Source organism: Takifugu rubripes, chromosome 3, assembly GCF_901000725.2.
Source record: "Takifugu rubripes chromosome 3, fTakRub1.2, whole genome shotgun sequence".
NCBI lineage: Eukaryota > Metazoa > Chordata > Actinopteri > Tetraodontiformes > Tetraodontidae > Takifugu > Takifugu rubripes.
The window spans coordinates 14,005,661-14,023,727 of NC_042287.1; the positions used below are offsets into that span (position 1 = coordinate 14,005,661).

Genomic DNA, 18,067 nt, shown 5'->3' on the forward strand with positions numbered 1-18,067 from the left:
TGTTTTTTGTTTTTTTTCTCAGGCATTTAGGTGCCTGCGTGAGGGGTCCTGACACAAAGCCTTTGATGCACCGGGAAATGTAGTTAATTAAATTGCCATTTGTTCTCTACCACGCGCGAACGTGACTGCAACTCCCACAAGCCATTTCTGCTTGTAGGTCATTTCGTGAATTATGGCGTCTTCTTGAAGCGTTTGCGTATCGCAAGGGTTTTGTTGACAAGTAATTCAGGTAAAGTTATTTCCAAATCGAATACTAATTCATACTTTAAATCAAACCTCGACTACCAAGTATACATTTCTAACATGGCTATGGAATTTGAGGTGCTTGCTTGGGTACTCGGTTGCACATATTTTGTATTTTCCCTAAGTTGTTAAGCTAGCTAGGGAAACGCGCATTACTGTATTCATCCATCAAATCCCAACTCTGATTATATCTAACTCAATCGCTAAAGTAATTCTGTGGTAAATTATTTCATACTTCATCATTACAGGAAATCCTATTTTTGAAAGTGCGATTCTCTTAGCAGTTGTGCTCAGAAAGACGAAAGATAGCCCAACATTGTTCAATTAAACGTTCAAATGGCAATTATTATTACTAAATAGAATTACGCTTTACCTGTAATTGAAATACAACGTATCAAAAATGTGCACAGCAAGTATTTTATAACCGTATAAACGAAGCGATAAGACGGTATATGCATCTATATATGACCAAATAGTAAAAATGCTAACGAATAATCGAAAACAATGTAAATCAGCAGACATATTCTCTCTTTTAGTGATATTGTTCTTGATTACAGCAAAACATTGTGGAAAAACAACCAAGTAGATCTGTAACAACTCATGAAATAGTGCATTGCAATATTATGGAGTCGGCTTTATATTTGTATGTAATCGTCCCTTTTTTCAGAATACAGATGGCAGCTGACTCGGACAAGAAAGATGTGGAATCATCAGGGACCAAAGACAGAGAGAGGAAACGTAGCCGATCGAGAGACCGGGACCGTAAATCCTCACCGGCACGTAAACGTCACCGTTCTCGTGAACGGAATCGTTCTAAATCTCAGGAAAGGTAATGTCTTGACCATTAGGTTGTCACATGGTTTCATTTTGACATAATCTTGCACGCACTTCAAACATGCACTTTTTGATTATGCTCTTGTTTTAGAGATCGACGTATGAAAGACAGAGAGAAGGAGCGTGACAGAGATAAAGACAGAGATCGAAGCCGCAAGGACAGAGATGGCCATCGCCGTGATCGCAGCAAGCGGTCCAGGTATGTGAATGTATAGATATTCAACATTCACACCAGTTCATTTCACAGCTCTGTAAACATAAAATTGATGTCAGGAAACGTGATTTACACCACTCACACCAGTGATTTTGTCAAGCAATAAAAGCCATTTCCTTAACATTAAATTAAATTTTTGAGAGTTTATAATCTCCTATATGGCTCCTTATGTTTGATTATAGAAGCCTATCCCCTAAATCAAGGGATGCGAAATTGAAGAAAGAGAAGAATATCAAAGCAGAAGAGGAGGAAGAAGAAAATAAGAAGAAAGAGAAGGTAAAAAATTGTCTCGCCTTACTCGCTTCCTTCTGTGGTTTCTTGTTTGTGTTTTACAGTTTAAATTTAATTTCAGGTCCAACCTTTATCTTTGGAAGAGCTTCTTGCCAAGAAGAAGGCAGCAGAGGAAGCAGAGGCAAAGGTGAGATGGCGATAACAATTATTTTGTTTGAGATTTTATTACCACTCACTCTATGTTCCTATTTTGTTCTCTTTAGCCCAAGTTCCTTTCCAAGGCAGAGCGAGAAGCTGAAGCTATAAAGCGCAGGGAGCAGGAGACAGAGGAAAGGAGGAAGGCGGTGGATGAGGAGAGAAAAAAGAGAAGGATGTTCCAGGATATTGGGAGAAAGATGATGGGTGTGTTTTGTTCAGGCTCTTTCATTGAAATGAAAAATGAAAATCTTGCTTTTATCAAAGTGTAATGATCTCAATGTGTGAGACAGAGGACCCACAGGAGAGGGAGAGACGAGAACGAAGAGAGCGAATCGAGCGAGAAAACAACGGAAATGAAGATGACGGTGAGCGCCAGAAGCTCAGAGTGGAGAAAGATAAGAGCAAAGAACTCCACGCTATCAAGGTTTTCTTCCCTTATTTTACCTCTGAATGAAATTTACAGTCTAATATCCAAATATGGACTGGATGCATGTTTTGCTGCAACGACATTGATAAAAACAGATAACTCCAATCATTTTTAGGAACGTTACCTGGGCGGCATTAAAAAACGCAAGCGGACTCGTCACCTTAACGACAGGAAGTTTGTGTTTGAGTGGGACGCTTCTGAAGACACTTCGGTCGACTACAACCCGATGTGAGTCCGTATAAAACTTGTGTTCCAATTATTCTAAACACATTAGTGTATGTTATTAATGTATTCATAATGTGGGAATCAGTTACAAAGAAAAACATCAGGTTCAGCTCTACGGGCGAGGATTCATCGCCGGCATCGACCTGAAGCAGCAGAAGAGAGAACAGTCGCGTTTCTACGGTGACCTCATGGAGAAGAGGCGGACGTTGGAAGAGAAGGAGCAAGAAGAGTGAGTGAAACACAATTTTTCTGTTACCTTTTGTCAGATCTCAAATCGCTCCGACCAAAATGAGAATTCTGAGTGATAGGAAAAGGAAAGGCAAAGATCTGCGTCATCGGGCAGCAACAGATGTGCTGCAGATATTAAGCATGCCGACAACTTTCCGACTGCATCCTTAACTCTTCCCTCACTTTTACTCTCGTCTCAGGACGAGACTGAAGAAGATGCGAAAGAAGGAAGCTAAGCAGCGCTGGGATGACAGACACTGGTCTCAGAAGAAGCTGGATGAGATGACGGACAGAGACTGGCGAATCTTCAGAGAGGACTACAGCATTACCACCAAGGGAGGCAAGATCCCGAACCCCATCAGGAACTGGAAGGAGTATTCCCTGCCGGACCACATCCTGGAGGTCATCGACAAATGTGGCTACAAGGTGAGCCGTTTCCCTTCAGGTCCTCTCTTCTCCTTTTGTTTCTCCTTTTATTAGGCTTACACATTTCTAATATCGATGTTTGAAATTCCAGGAACCCACTCCGATTCAGAGGCAGGCCATTCCTATTGGCTTGCAGAACCGTGACATCATCGGCGTGGCAGAAACCGGTAGCGGTAAAACGGCTGCTTTCCTGATTCCGCTGCTGGTCTGGATCACCACCCTGCCCAAAATTGACAGGTGCCAAATTTCACATCCAAATAATCAAAAGAATATTTGCCTGTTTTGTGTTTAGGCTAATATCTTAACTTTGGACCTCCTGTTTGTGGTGCAGGATCGAGGACTCGGACCAGGGTCCGTATGCTGTCATCTTGGCCCCGACTCGTGAGTTGGCTCAGCAGATCGAAGAGGAGACCATAAAGTTCGGGAAACCGCTCGGCATTCGCACCGTAGCTGTGATTGGTGGAATCTCCAGAGAGGACCAGGGCTTCCGTCTCAGGATGGGCTGTGAGGTAAACCATCAATATAGCCCAATTCTTTAGGCAATTTGAATGATTTCTTTTTTGTTATGGTCAATAACGATCATACAGCACATACATGATGAGGGGTCTGCAAATAAGTATGTCGATGGTCAGCTCTGATGATCACAGGGTCACATGGAAGAGCCACCTGTTGTCCACTCTAGGTAATAATGACCTTTCTCGCCTACAGATCGTGATCGCGACCCCCGGCCGTCTGATCGACGTGTTGGACAACCGATACCTGGTCCTGAGTCGCTGCACATACGTGGTCCTCGACGAGGCCGATCGTATGATCGACATGGGCTTCGAACCCGACGTCCAAAAGATCCTGGAGTTCATCCCAGTCACCAATCAGAAGCCGGACACGGAGGAGGCGGAGGACCCCGATAAGATGATGATGAACTTCGAATCAGGGAAAAATAAATACAGACAGGTGTGTTTGTCAGTGAGAACCTGCTTGAAAAGCACAGCTGGGTGTTAATCCCCATTTCCCCCCCCCCCCCTCAACCCTTCAGACCGTCATGTTCACAGCCACCATGCCTCCAGCTGTGGAGCGCCTGGCCCGGAGCTACCTGAGACGCCCCGCTGTGGTTTATATCGGCTCCGCCGGCAAACCTCACGAGAGAGTCGAGCAGAAGGTGCTGCTCATGTCAGAGGGAGAGAAGAGGTGAGACACGCAGCTGGCCGCCCAACACCACGCTGATTATCGCCAACACGTCAGACTGAGCGCTTCCTTCCTCTGTTGCTCTGCAGGAAGAAGCTGTTGGAGGTGTTGTCGCACGGTTTCGAGCCTCCCATCATCATCTTCGTCAACCAGAAGAAGGGTTGTGACGTACTGGCCAAGTCTCTGGAGAAGATGGGAGTAAGTAATCCAGAGTCTTCGACGTCTGTTCAGGCCTGCTGTTCAGCTTTAGCGGAGCCCCTAACGTAGACCGCCTATGACAAAGTTTGCCCTGTGCTTTCTTGTCGCAGTACAACGCCTGCACGCTGCACGGTGGCAAAGGCCAGGAGCAGCGAGAGTTCGCCCTCTCCAACCTTAAAGCGGGAGCCAAAGATATCCTGGTGGCCACAGACGTCGCCGGTCGAGGTATCGACATCCATGACGTTTCCATGGTCGTTAACTACGACATGGCGAAGAACATCGAAGGTATGAAGCCTTGTTTCTCTCCACTCTTCTTCATGTTATTATACATTTCTATAAACAATTTTCCTCCCACCTCCTCGCCAGACTACATCCATCGTATCGGTCGTACTGGTCGTGCGGGTAAGAGTGGCGTGGCCTTGACCTTCCTCACTAAAGAGGACTCGGCCGTGTTTTATGACCTGAAGCAAGCCATCCTGGAGAGCCCAGTCTCCACCTGCCCCCCAGAACTGACCAACCACCCGGATGCTCAGCACAAACCCGGAACCATCCTGACCAAGAAGAGACGCGAGGAGACCATCTTCGCTTGAACTGTCCACACCAACACGTACAAGTCTTTTATCTCCCCTCTTTTTTTGTTCATTTTTCTTTCTACATTGATCTCGTGTTGGGATAAATGACAGCTTGAGTGTGGACGCAGTTATTTTTAACCTTTGACTGTTGAGCGATCAGACGTTTCGACGCTCTTCCTGAGCATCGCAACAGACCAATACAGTTAATGTGATACATCCAGGGGGGTCGTGAGGTCACAGTTCTGTACGTATCTGTTCTTAACCACAGTGAAATATATGTGACCTGCCCTGGACCTAATTCCTGAGCGATGACCTGCGTCACTGCCCAAATCCCTCTTGGCCCAACGGAAATCAAAGCAAACACCTTTGATCTCCAACATGTCTTTTATCCATGCTGGCTGATTTCAGAATAAAAAGGTGCACAAGAGTGAAACACTGGACTCAAGCGTGTAAAATGTCACGTTTTATTTTGTTGAAGTATATTTTCCTCTTAGCATTGTAAATCTATTATCATAGAAAGCATTCTATACAACATCAGGCAGGAAATGTCTCACTTTATTTTTTTTTACATACTTGCTGTCTCTTTTGATCAGGAGGGAAGGAGGCGTGTTGGGTCACACTAGCACGCTGTGGTCGCCTGGTGAAAACACGCTCGTGTTTAGTGCAGTTATTGCATCGTAAAGCAACCATCCCCGAAAAAGAAACGTAGTGCAACTTTTTTCTCTCTCTAATTTCTACTCACACAAAAGAGGAAGTCCGGATGGTCTAAGGCGTCTTTAAAGTTTTCCCATGTTTAGTATTGCATACGTAAGACAGAAAACTAAGTCATGACCTTTGTAAAAATTGTGCTTCAAAAATTGGAAAAAACCTCAACTTCTTTAACAGTTGCTGAGTTGGTCCGCTCGGAAAAAACGCGATTTGCCAAAACATGACGCGAAGAGCTCCTTGTTCTAAACTGACACGTGCGGGGCTTCGGCGCTCATTTCTGCTGTTGCAAATTAAAAACATAGATTTAGTTTCTTCTTTTTTGGTGTCGGTATTTTAGCCAATGTTGTGTTAAAAGTCCCCGGCTGAGTTTTAGCGGATAAATAAAGTGATGACTTCTAACCGAGTGAGTAGCCCCGATGTCAAAACGATCTCTACGAGACGCGACGATGCATTACTAAAATATTTAACCGTGAAAAGAATCAGATATTCATGCAACACTTGCATAGATTTTTTTTCTTTTTTTTTTTCTTTTAAAATCATGCTGTTTCTTTGTTTTTTTCTTCTTAAAAATATGCAGAACACTAGATAGAGAACACGTGAGACATGGAAGCAGTAAACCGGTGACGCTTTAAGGTCACGTCCGACCTCGTCGTCGGCACGGGGGCAGAACGACATGGCGGGGTGCTACGGGTCTTTCAGGACGCTCGGGCGGGCGTTAACACCTGAGGATCTGCCTTGGTGATCGAACGTGTGGCCAGGATACACGGGAGGTGGGGGGGGGTGAGAGACGGGTGCAGGAACTGTAGATGCTACAATCAATAACGTGCTACAATCGAATTACAGGGTGATCGGGTGTCGGATCGGAGGTGCAAATGCATGCAAGCTTACATTCGGTGGAGCCTGGACGTGGGGGTGGGGGGTGGGGGGGCGCAGCTGCGCTGCCTGTGCTTGATTCATGTGATAATGTGGATGTAAACAGTTGGGCAACTCATCCTTTCAAACATCCCCTATTCTTAGCCGCGTTTACATTCTCTGTGCCTTTTAAAAAAAAAAAATAACGGTGTTGAAGAGAGGGGTTGTGCAACGGGGCGCACGGCACCACTGCGACTTCGGAGCTGAGCGCACGCGCGGATGATGGCGACGACACAAACCGGCAAACACCAAATCAAACAAATATTGAAGCGATGAGACAAAACCCAGGGGCCCCGCCGGTATATACATGATCCAACGCTCTTTACGCGAGTTCACCCCGAAAGATCACTCGTCCTGTTGTGAAGTTAATGTGCAAATAGTCTTAAAATAACGATAACATGCAAGAATAAAGAGGCTTTAAAAGTCTGAGGAGTTTTAAGGCCAGTGCATGAGACATCCTACGATAGAGAAACATTCGGCGAAGCAGAGTTCACGAACTGCTGGTAGCCTGGAAGTGTTTTACTGCAGCGGTGAGTAGCCCTGTTGGATTCCATCTGATTGGGGGGGGGGGTTGTTTATGCCCCCAAGATTTAAATGAACTGGGAGAATAGACCTGAAACTGGATGTCTGTTTCTAACTGAGGGAGGACTGTGTTAGGAAGTTGTGATGGATGTGGAGCGGTGGCCTATCTGGAGCTGGAGGTGGGGGCCTCAGCTCAGTAGGTGTCTCGGGGCCAGGGGCGGCTGCGCTGCCGGCTGTTCCTCTGGTTGTGACCTTGCTGAGCTTCGTGTCGCAGCAGCCTGTCCTGGGACTCGTGCCCGTTGGCGCTGTGGGCGGCGCCCGTGTGGCCATGGTGAGGTGGGTACATGTCCCTGTATGTGCGTGTGTGGCGGGGGGAGGTGTATTCATCCTCCCCTTCCTCCTCCTCCTCGCCACCCCTGGTGGAGGGGCTCCCCCTCTGGCCTCGAGACAGGGAGTCGCTGGCCTCATCAGATGGCATAAGACTGTCCTGCTCCAGGGGGGAGTGGGCCTCTTCACCCACCTCCTCCTCCTCCTCCTCGTCAGCCTCCAGGTCCACCACCTCATGAGGTTGTGACTGGTTTTTGTTCTGGAGGACAGAGGGGCAAAAACACAAGAAACATTTAGAGGAATCAGAGTTTTTTCCACAGGAACAAAAGGAAATGTGATAAGGACTTTGAAGGAAGTGTTTCTTCATGGATGGAGGGAATGAAAAACCAATTGTTAATGCATCATGTACCAATTCTTATATACAAAAGCCCCAAAATCACAGTTTAAATTTGACTATAATATCTTGGTATGTCTTAAATCTCTTCAAAGTCCTTTTTCATTTTTAGGTTTACAGAGTTTTATCTGTGTACACTTGGGTTGGAGGTACATTATCCTTTAAATCATTAAAACAGTCTCTTGTGTGACGTGTGAGACACGGAGGCGATGACAGTTTCAGCCACAAGGTGGCAGCAAAGGCCCGCATTGTGGTGAAACTCCTCCACTTTGTTCCATTTCGCGGCCTGCAGCCTGTGAGAACATGACCTCAGAGGTGGCGACCCATCAAGCCCCCAGTGGCCGTCCTCGTCCATCTGCTTTTCAAAGCCAGTTCAAATTAGAGATCAGACTTTGGGCTGGATGGTGAGCAAACAGGGCAAATGGAAACCACGGAGGAGACAGAAGACTGCTGTGCTTCTGACAAACTTCACAAATCAGACGGTGATCTGCGAACCTCTGTTCAGTACGTGAGGCTGAAACATGTACTTGCAACTGTCACATTTATTCAAAACTGGCATGTTTCACGTAAGAAACGAAGCCCCAAATACACAGTGACATGAAATATAATGACATTGTGCATGGAGATTTAAAGGTATGAAGGATGTGGCACAACCGTTGTGTACACAGGTTAGTAAACAAAGACGGGTCAGTGAAACAGCTGAATGGCAGGATTTGGCCCTGGTCATGGTTTTATGCATGAAACTATATGAATATGTGAGCGTTTGAGGTTTGAGACCTGCGTTAGCATCGTGAGCCACTGTTAGAATCCACAGAGAAACAAAAGGAAGCAATATCGATCCAGATGAGTGTCACTAACGTCTTTTTAAAAAGATTAATTTCTAAAAAATGTATTAATGTGCTTTGTGAAGTTTCCTCCCAGAAAGCTCGTGGTTACACTGGAGCTACTGAAATACTGTTTCTCTCTGTGTTCAAGTGTTTTGTGTGTGTGTGTGTGTGTGTGTGTGCGTGGGTGGGGGGGGGTGTAAGTTCTGCAAATACACACAGCGTGAGAAACATATAAACCCTGCTACTCACCCCTTTTTGTAAGCGATCATTCAATTAATTCCTGTGTTTCAGAAAACTGCAAAAATGTTAAGCATGAATGAGTGGACAGACGACAACTGCAGACAAAAGGACACAGAAGAGAACCTGAGATGAGGAGCAGCTACGGACAGTGACAACATTCAACACAACCTGGCGCAGCTGCGCTTAAACATCCTCATCCCGCCCTCGCGGCTACACGCGGGTCAATTAAGCGGCCGCGGCGATGCTAAGAGGTGAAACCGACGGACCTCTACGGCGCTGGAGACGCGCTCACCTGCAGGCTGGACATGGCGGAGGGCGGGGTCATCAGACTCTGATCCAGTAAAGGGTTGAGGGGGGTGTTGCCTGGAAGGTGAGTGGCGCGCCAGTAGACCTCCAGGTACTCGGCTAAATGCTCACACGCGTCTTCCAGCTGGTTTTCATCCAGAATGACATCAAACATGTCCTACGAGGGCAGGGGGAAACCATGTGATTTCTATCGGATTTAGCCAGAATTTATAGAGCATCTCTGATCAAACTTTGGCTCACGGGGGGGCACTGAGAGAGTTTGTCTGCAGCCATCATCTGCACGTTCAGGTGCTTGCTCTGAGACTTGCCCCTGGACTTAACCAGCCTCTGCAGCACCTGGAAGAGAACGCCGAGGTCAGCGGCGGCCCTACATCGCCACGCCCGGCGTTCGACTCTACCTTTGGCGAGGAAACTTTAACGTAGACGACGATGGGCGCCAGGGAGGTTTTGGCCAGCTGTGCGGGGTGATTGATGGTGTCGGCGTCCAGGATCACCAGCTGCAGGGATTTGGCCAGCTCGAATATCCTCTCGATCTCACTCTGGACCTCGGCTGCGCAGACGACGCCGGAGAGTCACCAAATCTGAGCCTACCAACAGATCTGCGCGGGCGGTAACCTGCTCACCTAAGCTGGAGCGAGTGTTGGACCTCTCCATGATGGGCCGTTTGTTGAGGACCGACCTCTTGGCTAATGAAAGATCCGCAGTCACACGGGTGATCGAGATTCTGAGGAATACGGGAAAGAACACAACACAAAGTGGATCCTCTGGGTTGGATTTCTGAAGACTTTCCCACTCATCGTTCCCTCTTCCCCGCATGCTGCTGACCTTCCCTCAAATCTGTGTTTCAGAAAGTCAAAGAGAGCTTTCTGCATCATGTCCGTCACCTAGGGAACACCAGCAAACGGACACTCATAAAGGGTGAGAAAATCACATTCTTCATAGCACAGATTTGATTTAATTTAATTTAATCCCGTCAGCGTTAAAGCTGAAGTGATCGCGACCCACGCAGCTAAAATATGCAGATTAAATTCATATATAAAGATAACTGGCTCAAACACGTGATTGCGTTGTCAGTTCAGGAGCCGGTCTGACCTCGTAGCCCTTCAACGAGGGTCCCACCAGGACCACCGGTCTCATAGAGGGCACCACATCGTAGGGAGGGACGTGTTCCTGAAAAACAGCGTCATACATTGAACTCGGCTGAATCTAGATGTCGGCATGAATTTTCCGGTTTGAGTTTCAGCTTTCGAGAGCTTCCGTTGCCTTGGCGACGTCCGCTAACAGTTAAAGTTACTCGTTCGCAGGTGAATCTCCATTAAAGGCAAAAACCTACCTGTTTTTGCTTCTGTTTAGCTTGTAAGAACAACAAACAGGAATGAATGACAGACTAACACAAAGGCAGAGGGCAAAGCATGAAAGAGAAACCAGCAGTACTTACATTCGCCTGCAGATGGCGGCGTGGTCCTCCAGCTCCCAGTCACCATGTCGCCCAAACTGGAGGAATTACCTCCAGCCTTCCTGCTCAAACAGCAGAGAATAGTGAATCATAGATGGTGTAGATGATTCCTCAGAGAAGGGATGCCAGCTGACCTCTGCTTCTGCTCCTGCTTGAGCCTCATGGCCTCCAGTCGTAGAGGACTGGGGATGAAGGCGATGTCCGCTCCCTCTTTGACCAGTCGACCGATCCACCAGTCATTATTGTACTTCTGTTAAAAGTCAACAGCAGAATCGGGTCACGTCTGTCCGGTCTGCTCTGACATTATGGAGGCGTGGGTCACCAGAGGGACGAGCGGAACGGGCAACCACTCACTTCTTTGATGTGCAGGAAGTCTTTGGCATCGAAATTGACAGCGGCTCCTTGGACGGGACAGTCCTCGTCCAGAGCTCCACAGTAGCTCACATTCGTCTTGACTGCAAACGCTACTGGTTTGGACTGGAGGACAAATCGACATCCGAGATTATAGTTCTGTCTTTATTTCACTGCAGGGGATTTTTGTAAGAGCCAAAATTGGATAAAAATTCTAAAAAGCTCCAGGATGTCAGCATGTCACGTGGCGTCATATACCGTAATGTTACCGGGGTCCACCGCTAGAGGGCGATGGAGCTGCTTTGACCTCACCTATAAGGACTTCTTCACATCTTTTTGTTCAATCTTTATATGAGGTCCGTGGAAAATGAATACAATCTAATAAATGCCGCTAAATTGTGTTGGTTATTGGTAAAAATGATCTGAAAAATAGCATTCACAGAATGGTTTTAATGTGGATAATTATTAACAAAACACAGGTGCTTTGTCGCTGATTAAGGTGAATTAGAAATGTATAAAACCCATAGAAGTATGTGAAACTTATAACTGACCCTTCAGTATTGTGACACAATGGCTTGGGTTGTTACAATTAGAGAAAATTATAGCAGATTATTATGAGTGAAATACTGAATACAACAAAACTACATATTTAAGCAGCTCCCACAGGCAAGAAATTCCTTGTTTTCAAAAATATCTGGGAGTTTTGATGCTGTGGTCCAACCAACAGGGCTGAAATCAGGTACAGTAATTCAAAAAGAAGAAGCCGCCGCAGTCGAATTCTGATTTGGATGTTAATTTCCATGGCAACAGTAAGAGACTCAATAAATTTAGGTCAGTCCTATCAGCGCCGCATCAGATCAACATCATTCTGCATCAACAGGAAAAAGACGAAAGGAATCTGACACCATTACTGTCCACTAAAAAGGAGATTTGGTCTTCCAGCCCACAGTGAGATAAGAGCAGAGATGCTAAAAAGCATAAAGCAACAACAGCAACAAACTTTGAACCCAAATTTGGTGAAGCGGTTTATGTAACCGCGGCCGTACCTTCGCCCTGTCGAGCTGCAGCTGCGCCTGGCGCTCGGCTTCACGCCGATACGCCTCGCGGTCCTCCTCTGCTGACAGGTCTGAATCCGACGGTCTACTGGTGTAGGAATCAGCTGAACCCTGTCAGGAGAGAGCAGGAGGGGGACGACGATTCAGTGATTAATCGTTTCATCCCAACGCCACCCGGGCGACCAGACGCTAAACAGACGCCGTTCTGCAGGAGCGCACGCAAACCCACAACACAACGCGCTGCTCTCCCACACCAGCCATGTTCTCGGAGACCAAATATAGCACAAAAGGAGGCAACTGCTTGCTCTTCCCTTCTGCTTGGCCCCAATCCATCCCATCATCCCCCACAGTGCAGCACATACATCCTTTCCTTGCTGTTTATTCTCCCAGGACCTCTCCTCATTAGCAATATATATGCTAGCTATCATTTTTCATTGTGTGCAACGTCCAGGATCCGTTCCAGCGACATTATTCTGAAAGCGGCAGATAAAACACACAAAGGGACACTTGAAACCCGGGAAAAGTAGTGAAAACTGTGACATTTGCTGCTGCATTTAGTGCAAACCAGTTAGTTGTTCTGCAGAGCTTCAGTAACAGGGGGGAACTTTAGAAAACTAGGGGGAGGCAGTTTCTTTTCCTGCTATGTATGTTTAAAGCTATCGGAAGCCTCTAAAAATAGAAGTGCAACATCCCTAAAGTTGAATTCAAACGAATTCCAAATACTTTATCATGGCTGTTCAACCTGGACGTGTTCAGGCTCTGGAAACAAGAAAACAAGTGTTTTAAGCATTCCCAGAAACTCATCTGTTAAAGTTTTTAAATAACCCTTATGAAAATGCAGAGGAATAAGAAATGGAGCTCTAGATGCAGTGTTGGGACCTTGCGTGTGTGTGTGTGTGTGTGTGTGTGTGTGTGTGTGTGTATTAGTCCTATATTTGGCATCTCTGTAGGAACTCAGTCCTGAATCTGTCAGTGAAGAAAACATCTGCAGTGAGACAACAAATCCGGCTGCGGTGGAAACAACAGGCAACAGGGGGATGTAAATTAAATGTATAAAAGAAGAATAAAGAGCCAGGACACGTGTCCACAGTTCCCGTAATTACAGCCCTTCTTAATCAATCACGACGTAACCAAACAGGAGGGACTTTTCCTTGGCTCTCCTCGCCGACTGTGCGGCTCTGGTCATCTATCTTGCCGGCATATAGAAAATAAATCATCTGGAGGACCAATTAGCAGCAGCGCAGCATTAAAACACGCTCAGGCTCCGGCGGATCGAAACCTTTGCTCCCCCCCCCCCCCAATCCAGAACAGCACTTTGAGTCCCGGAGAAACGGTGATCTAGCACCTCTGCGCTCTTATTTCTATGATTATGTCCGCGTTAGATAACCGTATCTGGTCTCTCTCCCTCTGCAAAGGCAGCACTGCACCACTGCCTGAGCGGCGCCGAGAGGGAGAAACAGAGGGCGAGTAAGGACGGAGGAGAGGGAGAGCGAGCATATCTGACGACGGACGCCGGAGAGGAGAAGGGCGGCCGCGAGGGAGAGTGACCGGGGGACGATGGAAAACATCTATGCGACAAGATAAAAGCCAGGCTATCTCGGGGGGGGGGGATTAGAACACAATAAGACCCAGATATCTACCCTTGGAAGGATGGAGGGGGGAGACGGAGACATGGACAGAGAGTGAGAGAGAGTTTCATACCTGGCTGATTAGGAGGACAGCGCTAGAGCCCGATAAAGACATGAATGTGAGTTTCCTCACCCTATGGTCCTCCCCGTCTTCACTGGGAACGCTCGCAGACGCACGCCGACATAAAAGCGGAATCCACGTGGCGGTGGGCGCGAGGGAAGAGCGTTATGTCAGACAGCCGTTTGATGATGTTAGCCCGGTGTAGCAGAGCCGGGGGATCTGATTGGTAGTCATCGCTCACGTCTGGACGCCAGGAAGGACCGACGGCTCCATCACCGGTGCGCCGGTGATCCTCGTTAAGGTGTAAAAACGGTGTAAACGAACCGTAAACGCACTCGTTAGTGCGACGGCTTGTGGAAACAGTCCTCAACAACAGGGTCACCATTTCGGATCACACAGCCTTGAGCCGTTTAGCTGTGGGTTCCATAGCACCTGCGGCCGGCAGAAAAGGGCGTTCCGTGTGTGTGTGTGTGTGTGTGTGTGTGTGTGTGTGTGTGTGTGTGTGTGTGTGGAGATCTGTCAGGTGGTCGCCACTGTTGTTGAAACTGTAGACGGTCTTCAAACTGCTCCTTTCTACAATCTGCTTTGTTGTAATCTCACAAAAATACACAAAACGTTTTCTGTTCACACACACACACACACACACACACACACACACACACACACACACTCAGGACACACAAACCCCACGTGACAAGTTCTAAACTGGGATTAAACCCAGGATGTTCCTGCTATGAGGTCGCTGTGGCGACGACCTCCCAACCTAAAATAATCTGGACTGACCCGGCGGATTCAGGCAGAACTCTCGGCACCACAGAAGAACCCGACACACCCAGGTGAAAAGGACGAGCCGGTCCGTCGGACCGGACCGGAGCCAGTGCAGTCTGACGGCGTTCATATGATTCTCCCCGTCAGCGCCACATCCAGACCCCCCCGACCAGGGGCAACCAGACACCGACAGCAGCTTCCTGTCTATTCTCACCCCATCTGGTCACACACACTCACTCTCTCTCTCTCTCACACACACACACACACACAGCCGACGCAGCTGTAGCATCACTTCATTACAGTTAATTTAAATTGGCCGTCTGGGTTATTAGAGGCTCTCAGGCGGAGCGTCGGCGAGGGAAAAGCACCAAAATACAACAAACGGACCGGTGTCCCACATACGATGCACATATATTACAGCTGAATCCTGCTGCAGAAATGAGTCATACACCACTGCTCCTCCACAGACGCCCCCCCCCCCCCCCCCCACCACCACAGAAACTATCTCTGCTCTCTGGGATTTGCTGCTCCTGATTTTAAACTCTTTGCCCTGTTGGGGGTAGATGGTTGGGAGGGGCTGTTGTGAGAAGAAAGTAAAGACAAACCTGCCCCTCGCGTCTCCTCCGGCCTCTAAAATAAACGCCATTAAAATCTGGCCTCGCGCTAGAATGTCCTACTTTTACGATTTGTTCTTTAGCATTTATTTAGATTTGGTTCATTCATTAACTGAACTGCATTGCTGGATATTTTAGATCTTCTAAATGTCAGATTCTCTCTCTTGAGCATCCTTATTTATTCTAATTAAGAACCATTTGGACTTCAGCCACATTAAAATTGGATTCAGATTTTCTGCTTTAGGATTTAGTTGATCGGGTCCCAGAAAAAAACGCTGCTTTAACGTCTTTAAAAGGCTTCAATCTACTCTAGTATCTAACCTTACATTATTATTAGAATTGCCCATGTTTGCAAAAACTACATAAAAATGATTTCAAAGACCAGTTAAATGGCCTCTCTTCTATCCTTTGCCCTTCTTTTAGGGTTATTTCATCTATAAAATGATTAAAAGGGGGTATCACTCTTCAAATCTTCAATTTTAACTGATACAGTTCTAGATAGTTGACTAATTTCATCCCTGGATTAGTTAGACTATATCTGATATGGGGAGTAATTAACCTCTGAGGCTCTTGAACCTTTGGGACATGCAGATTCCAGAGGAGATCACCTGAGTCCTCTCCCCCTGCAGGGGATCCATCAAGTAAAATGTCCACTTGGAGGTAAACGCCGCAATTAAACAGCACAAGGGCAGCAGCAGCACCAAAGACTGAATTAAATAACAGCCAAATCTCTATCCGAGTCTTGACCTGAAAACGTTAATTACTAAAACTGGGCTGTGATGGGATTTTCACGCAACATAGCAGCGCACTGAGCGACGTGCTGCCCCCTGCCGGACAACCGAGCAACTACACCCGGAGAGAGAATAAAGATTCCGAGCAAAACCCGGTGTCGGATCGGGAAAATGTGCAAAATGCAAAAGACAAAATACACAAGAGGAAGTGCAAAGAAAAACATTGTGCAAAGCAAGAGAAGGCTGCATAAAAACGCTCGTTCCCGTTGTGTGGATGCTTTTACCTGCCGCTTGATGAAGCTGGAGGTGGTGTCGGAGGACGTGCTGCCATCCGAGCGTTTGAAGCGGCTCTTGCGTTTAGGCAACTTCCTGGGCAGCTGTGGGCATCGAGAAGACACAAGGCTGAACTGCACACGCTGCTTTTTCCCCGGCCTTTGCCAGTACAGCCCCCCCAAAAGGAAGGAAGCAGCCCGCGCGCCGACAGGCCCCGCGGATGAATTAGGCTACAAGTGCACCAGCGCTTCAGGCATTCTCCCATATGGAGCATGTCAGATGATAAAACATTAATTAACGTGCCATTCCCTGTGATTTACATGCAACAACGAGCATATGTTCCATTTCTAATCACACCCGCCGCTTCTTCTTCCCTGATCATGCATCCATCTGCAGCTTTAGTCAAGGCGGGGGTGGGAAAAAAAGACCAAGTGTTTCTCCTAAAAACGCCTCAGATTCAACAACAAGTAGCTCCTAATGTGCAGCCGGTCGCTTTCTTCCGCCGCACTGGCGTCAAAAGGCGAGAGGTGCGTGCGGTGGAAGGGGTGAGGAGCGCGCGTTTACCTGGAAATAGTTCGACTGGGAGCCAGTTTCCACGGCAGACAGAGGGTCTACGGGCGACTTGGACATTTTGACTTGCACCATCTACCGAGAGCGCAGGGAGGCGGGATACGCACGGACATGGGCTCCTGCAGGAGACGACGGGCACCGAACCGAAAGACAGGCGAATCCGCGGCGGGGAAGCGGCACCGAGAGCGAACATATGACGGGGAAAAGGCTCTAAATGTGCCCAGCCGAGAGAGAAAAGGGTTCGCTCGTGGAGGAGAGTGCGTGTTCGGCGATGAGGCGCAAATAAAGCGTTTGGGATGGAAGCGTCACCGCTGGAGCCAACGCTGAGGTCCGTACTAAGTGCGCGTCTGTGCCGGGGGTGTCAGTGTCTGAGAAAGTGGGCAGAAAAATCGATTTACGCACAAATAAGAGTTCTTGGATTTAAACTTTGAGGGTTTTTTTGCCCAGTCGAATTGGCCTCTTTGAAACAGCCCGATCGTACATTTATATGGACGCTAATGCTGCATAGGTGGAATCAACAGAGCATCATGTCAAATGTATGTGGAATATTGGAAAAATGGGATCTTTTAATTTATTTTATAGGGGAGTTCAGGGTGAAACTATGGTCTGCTTTGTTGCTTTCCCCCCTACATCACATCATCTGAAAAGAAAATGTTAATTGTTAATGTTCATTTTTAAAAAAACAGTCAAATTTAGATGTGTGATATAACTATTTATTGATGAAATCGGTTAACATGAGATTACTTTGTGTGGTTTTCTTGTGTAAATAAAACTACTAAAAAAGATCAGATGGTAGAAAGTTGGTTGGTCACGCTAATTATGTCTTATTACTAGTTATTTACTAATTATTACTAGTTATTTAGTCTAATTGGTGCACATGTTATACAGATCATGACAAACCAGCTGCCCAGCAACTCCAGCACAGCGTTATCTTTAATGTTCCTTTCATGAATCTACCCAGTAAATTGATCTTTGGTCTTGTTTGTGTCAACTCTTGTTTATTTATGGCAGTTAGCAGAGATGAGCTTCGGCCCCTCTTAGGACGCTCAGGATGTCCTCCTGATGAGGTAAAAGCACCAAATTGTGCAGACTTTTGAGATAATAGAAGGTTTGTCCCTCAACTTTCAGTGTTTTGCTGCCTGATTAAACCAGGCTGCACTGACACCAGTCATTCAAACTGAGAATTTAAGTTTTTTAAAAGCCATCAGGACGCGGGAGGCTGATATGAACATAAAGGTTTAACTTAGTGATGCAACAGGTGTTTTTATGCTACATTTCTTGCTTCTATATTTTTCACTCGTCTCTTGTAACCAGCTCTCCTCAACTGATAGCTTCTGTTTCCTCTA

At 47.0% G+C, this 18,067-nt stretch overlaps 2 protein-coding genes across 3 annotated transcripts; one reads left to right on the plus strand and one right to left on the minus strand.

Moving 5' to 3' along the window:
• Positions 1-78: 78 nt before the first annotated feature.
• ddx23 (DEAD (Asp-Glu-Ala-Asp) box polypeptide 23) lies at positions 79-6,729 on the plus strand. Its single transcript, XM_011602631.2, has 17 exons — positions 79-229; positions 911-1,072; positions 1,169-1,276; positions 1,474-1,567; positions 1,644-1,709; positions 1,786-1,924; positions 2,011-2,144; positions 2,263-2,375; positions 2,458-2,601; positions 2,801-3,026; positions 3,118-3,263; positions 3,358-3,535; positions 3,735-3,977; positions 4,060-4,211; positions 4,298-4,406; positions 4,517-4,691; positions 4,773-6,729. The coding sequence occupies exons 2-17, from the start codon at positions 918-920 to the stop codon at positions 4,994-4,996; spliced, it is 2,406 nt and encodes an 801-aa protein (XP_011600933.2). The 5' UTR covers positions 79-229; positions 911-917; the 3' UTR covers positions 4,997-6,729.
• Positions 6,730-6,824: 95 nt separating this feature from the next.
• LOC101071111 (voltage-dependent L-type calcium channel subunit beta-3) lies at positions 6,825-16,856 on the minus strand. 2 transcript variants are annotated; one of them, XM_029833885.1, is made up of 14 exons: positions 16,716-16,856; positions 16,163-16,255; positions 12,068-12,187; positions 11,025-11,147; positions 10,805-10,920; positions 10,653-10,732; positions 10,548-10,567; positions 10,307-10,384; positions 10,040-10,098; positions 9,838-9,938; positions 9,613-9,764; positions 9,455-9,550; positions 9,201-9,371; positions 6,825-7,706 (listed from the first exon to the last, which is right to left on the minus strand). In XM_029833885.1, the coding sequence occupies exons 1-14, from the start codon at positions 16,794-16,796 to the stop codon at positions 7,314-7,316; spliced, it is 1,683 nt and encodes a 560-aa protein (XP_029689745.1). In that variant the 5' UTR covers positions 16,797-16,856; the 3' UTR covers positions 6,825-7,313. The 2 variants fall into 2 exon arrangements, with proteins under 2 accessions (XP_029689745.1, XP_029689746.1); XM_029833886.1 differs by lacking the exons at positions 16,163-16,255; positions 16,716-16,856 and adding an exon at positions 13,778-14,211.
• Positions 16,857-18,067: the final 1,211 nt, after the last annotated feature.

Excerpts from the sequence above, each read along its gene's own strand:
- ddx23 (XM_011602631.2), top strand. The coding sequence starts at position 918 with ATGGCAGCTGACTCGGACAAGAAAGATGTGGAATCATCAGGGACCAAA. Across the intron at positions 1,073-1,168 it reads CGTTCTAAATCTCAGGAAAG|AGATCGACGTATGAAAGACA; the intron begins GTAATGTCTTGA and ends CTCTTGTTTTAG. Across the intron at positions 4,212-4,297 it reads ATGTCAGAGGGAGAGAAGAG|GAAGAAGCTGTTGGAGGTGT; the intron begins GTGAGACACGCA and ends GTTGCTCTGCAG.
- LOC101071111 (XM_029833885.1), bottom strand. The coding sequence starts at position 16,796 with ATGGTGCAAGTCAAAATGTCCAAGTCGCCCGTAGACCCTCTGTCTGCC. Across the intron at positions 9,765-9,837 it reads CAACACTCGCTCCAGCTTAG|CCGAGGTCCAGAGTGAGATC; the intron begins GTGAGCAGGTTA and ends TCGTCTGCGCAG. Across the intron at positions 7,707-9,200 it reads CCGCCATGTCCAGCCTGCAG|AACAAAAACCAGTCACAACC; the intron begins GTGAGCGCGTCT and ends TCTGTCCTCCAG.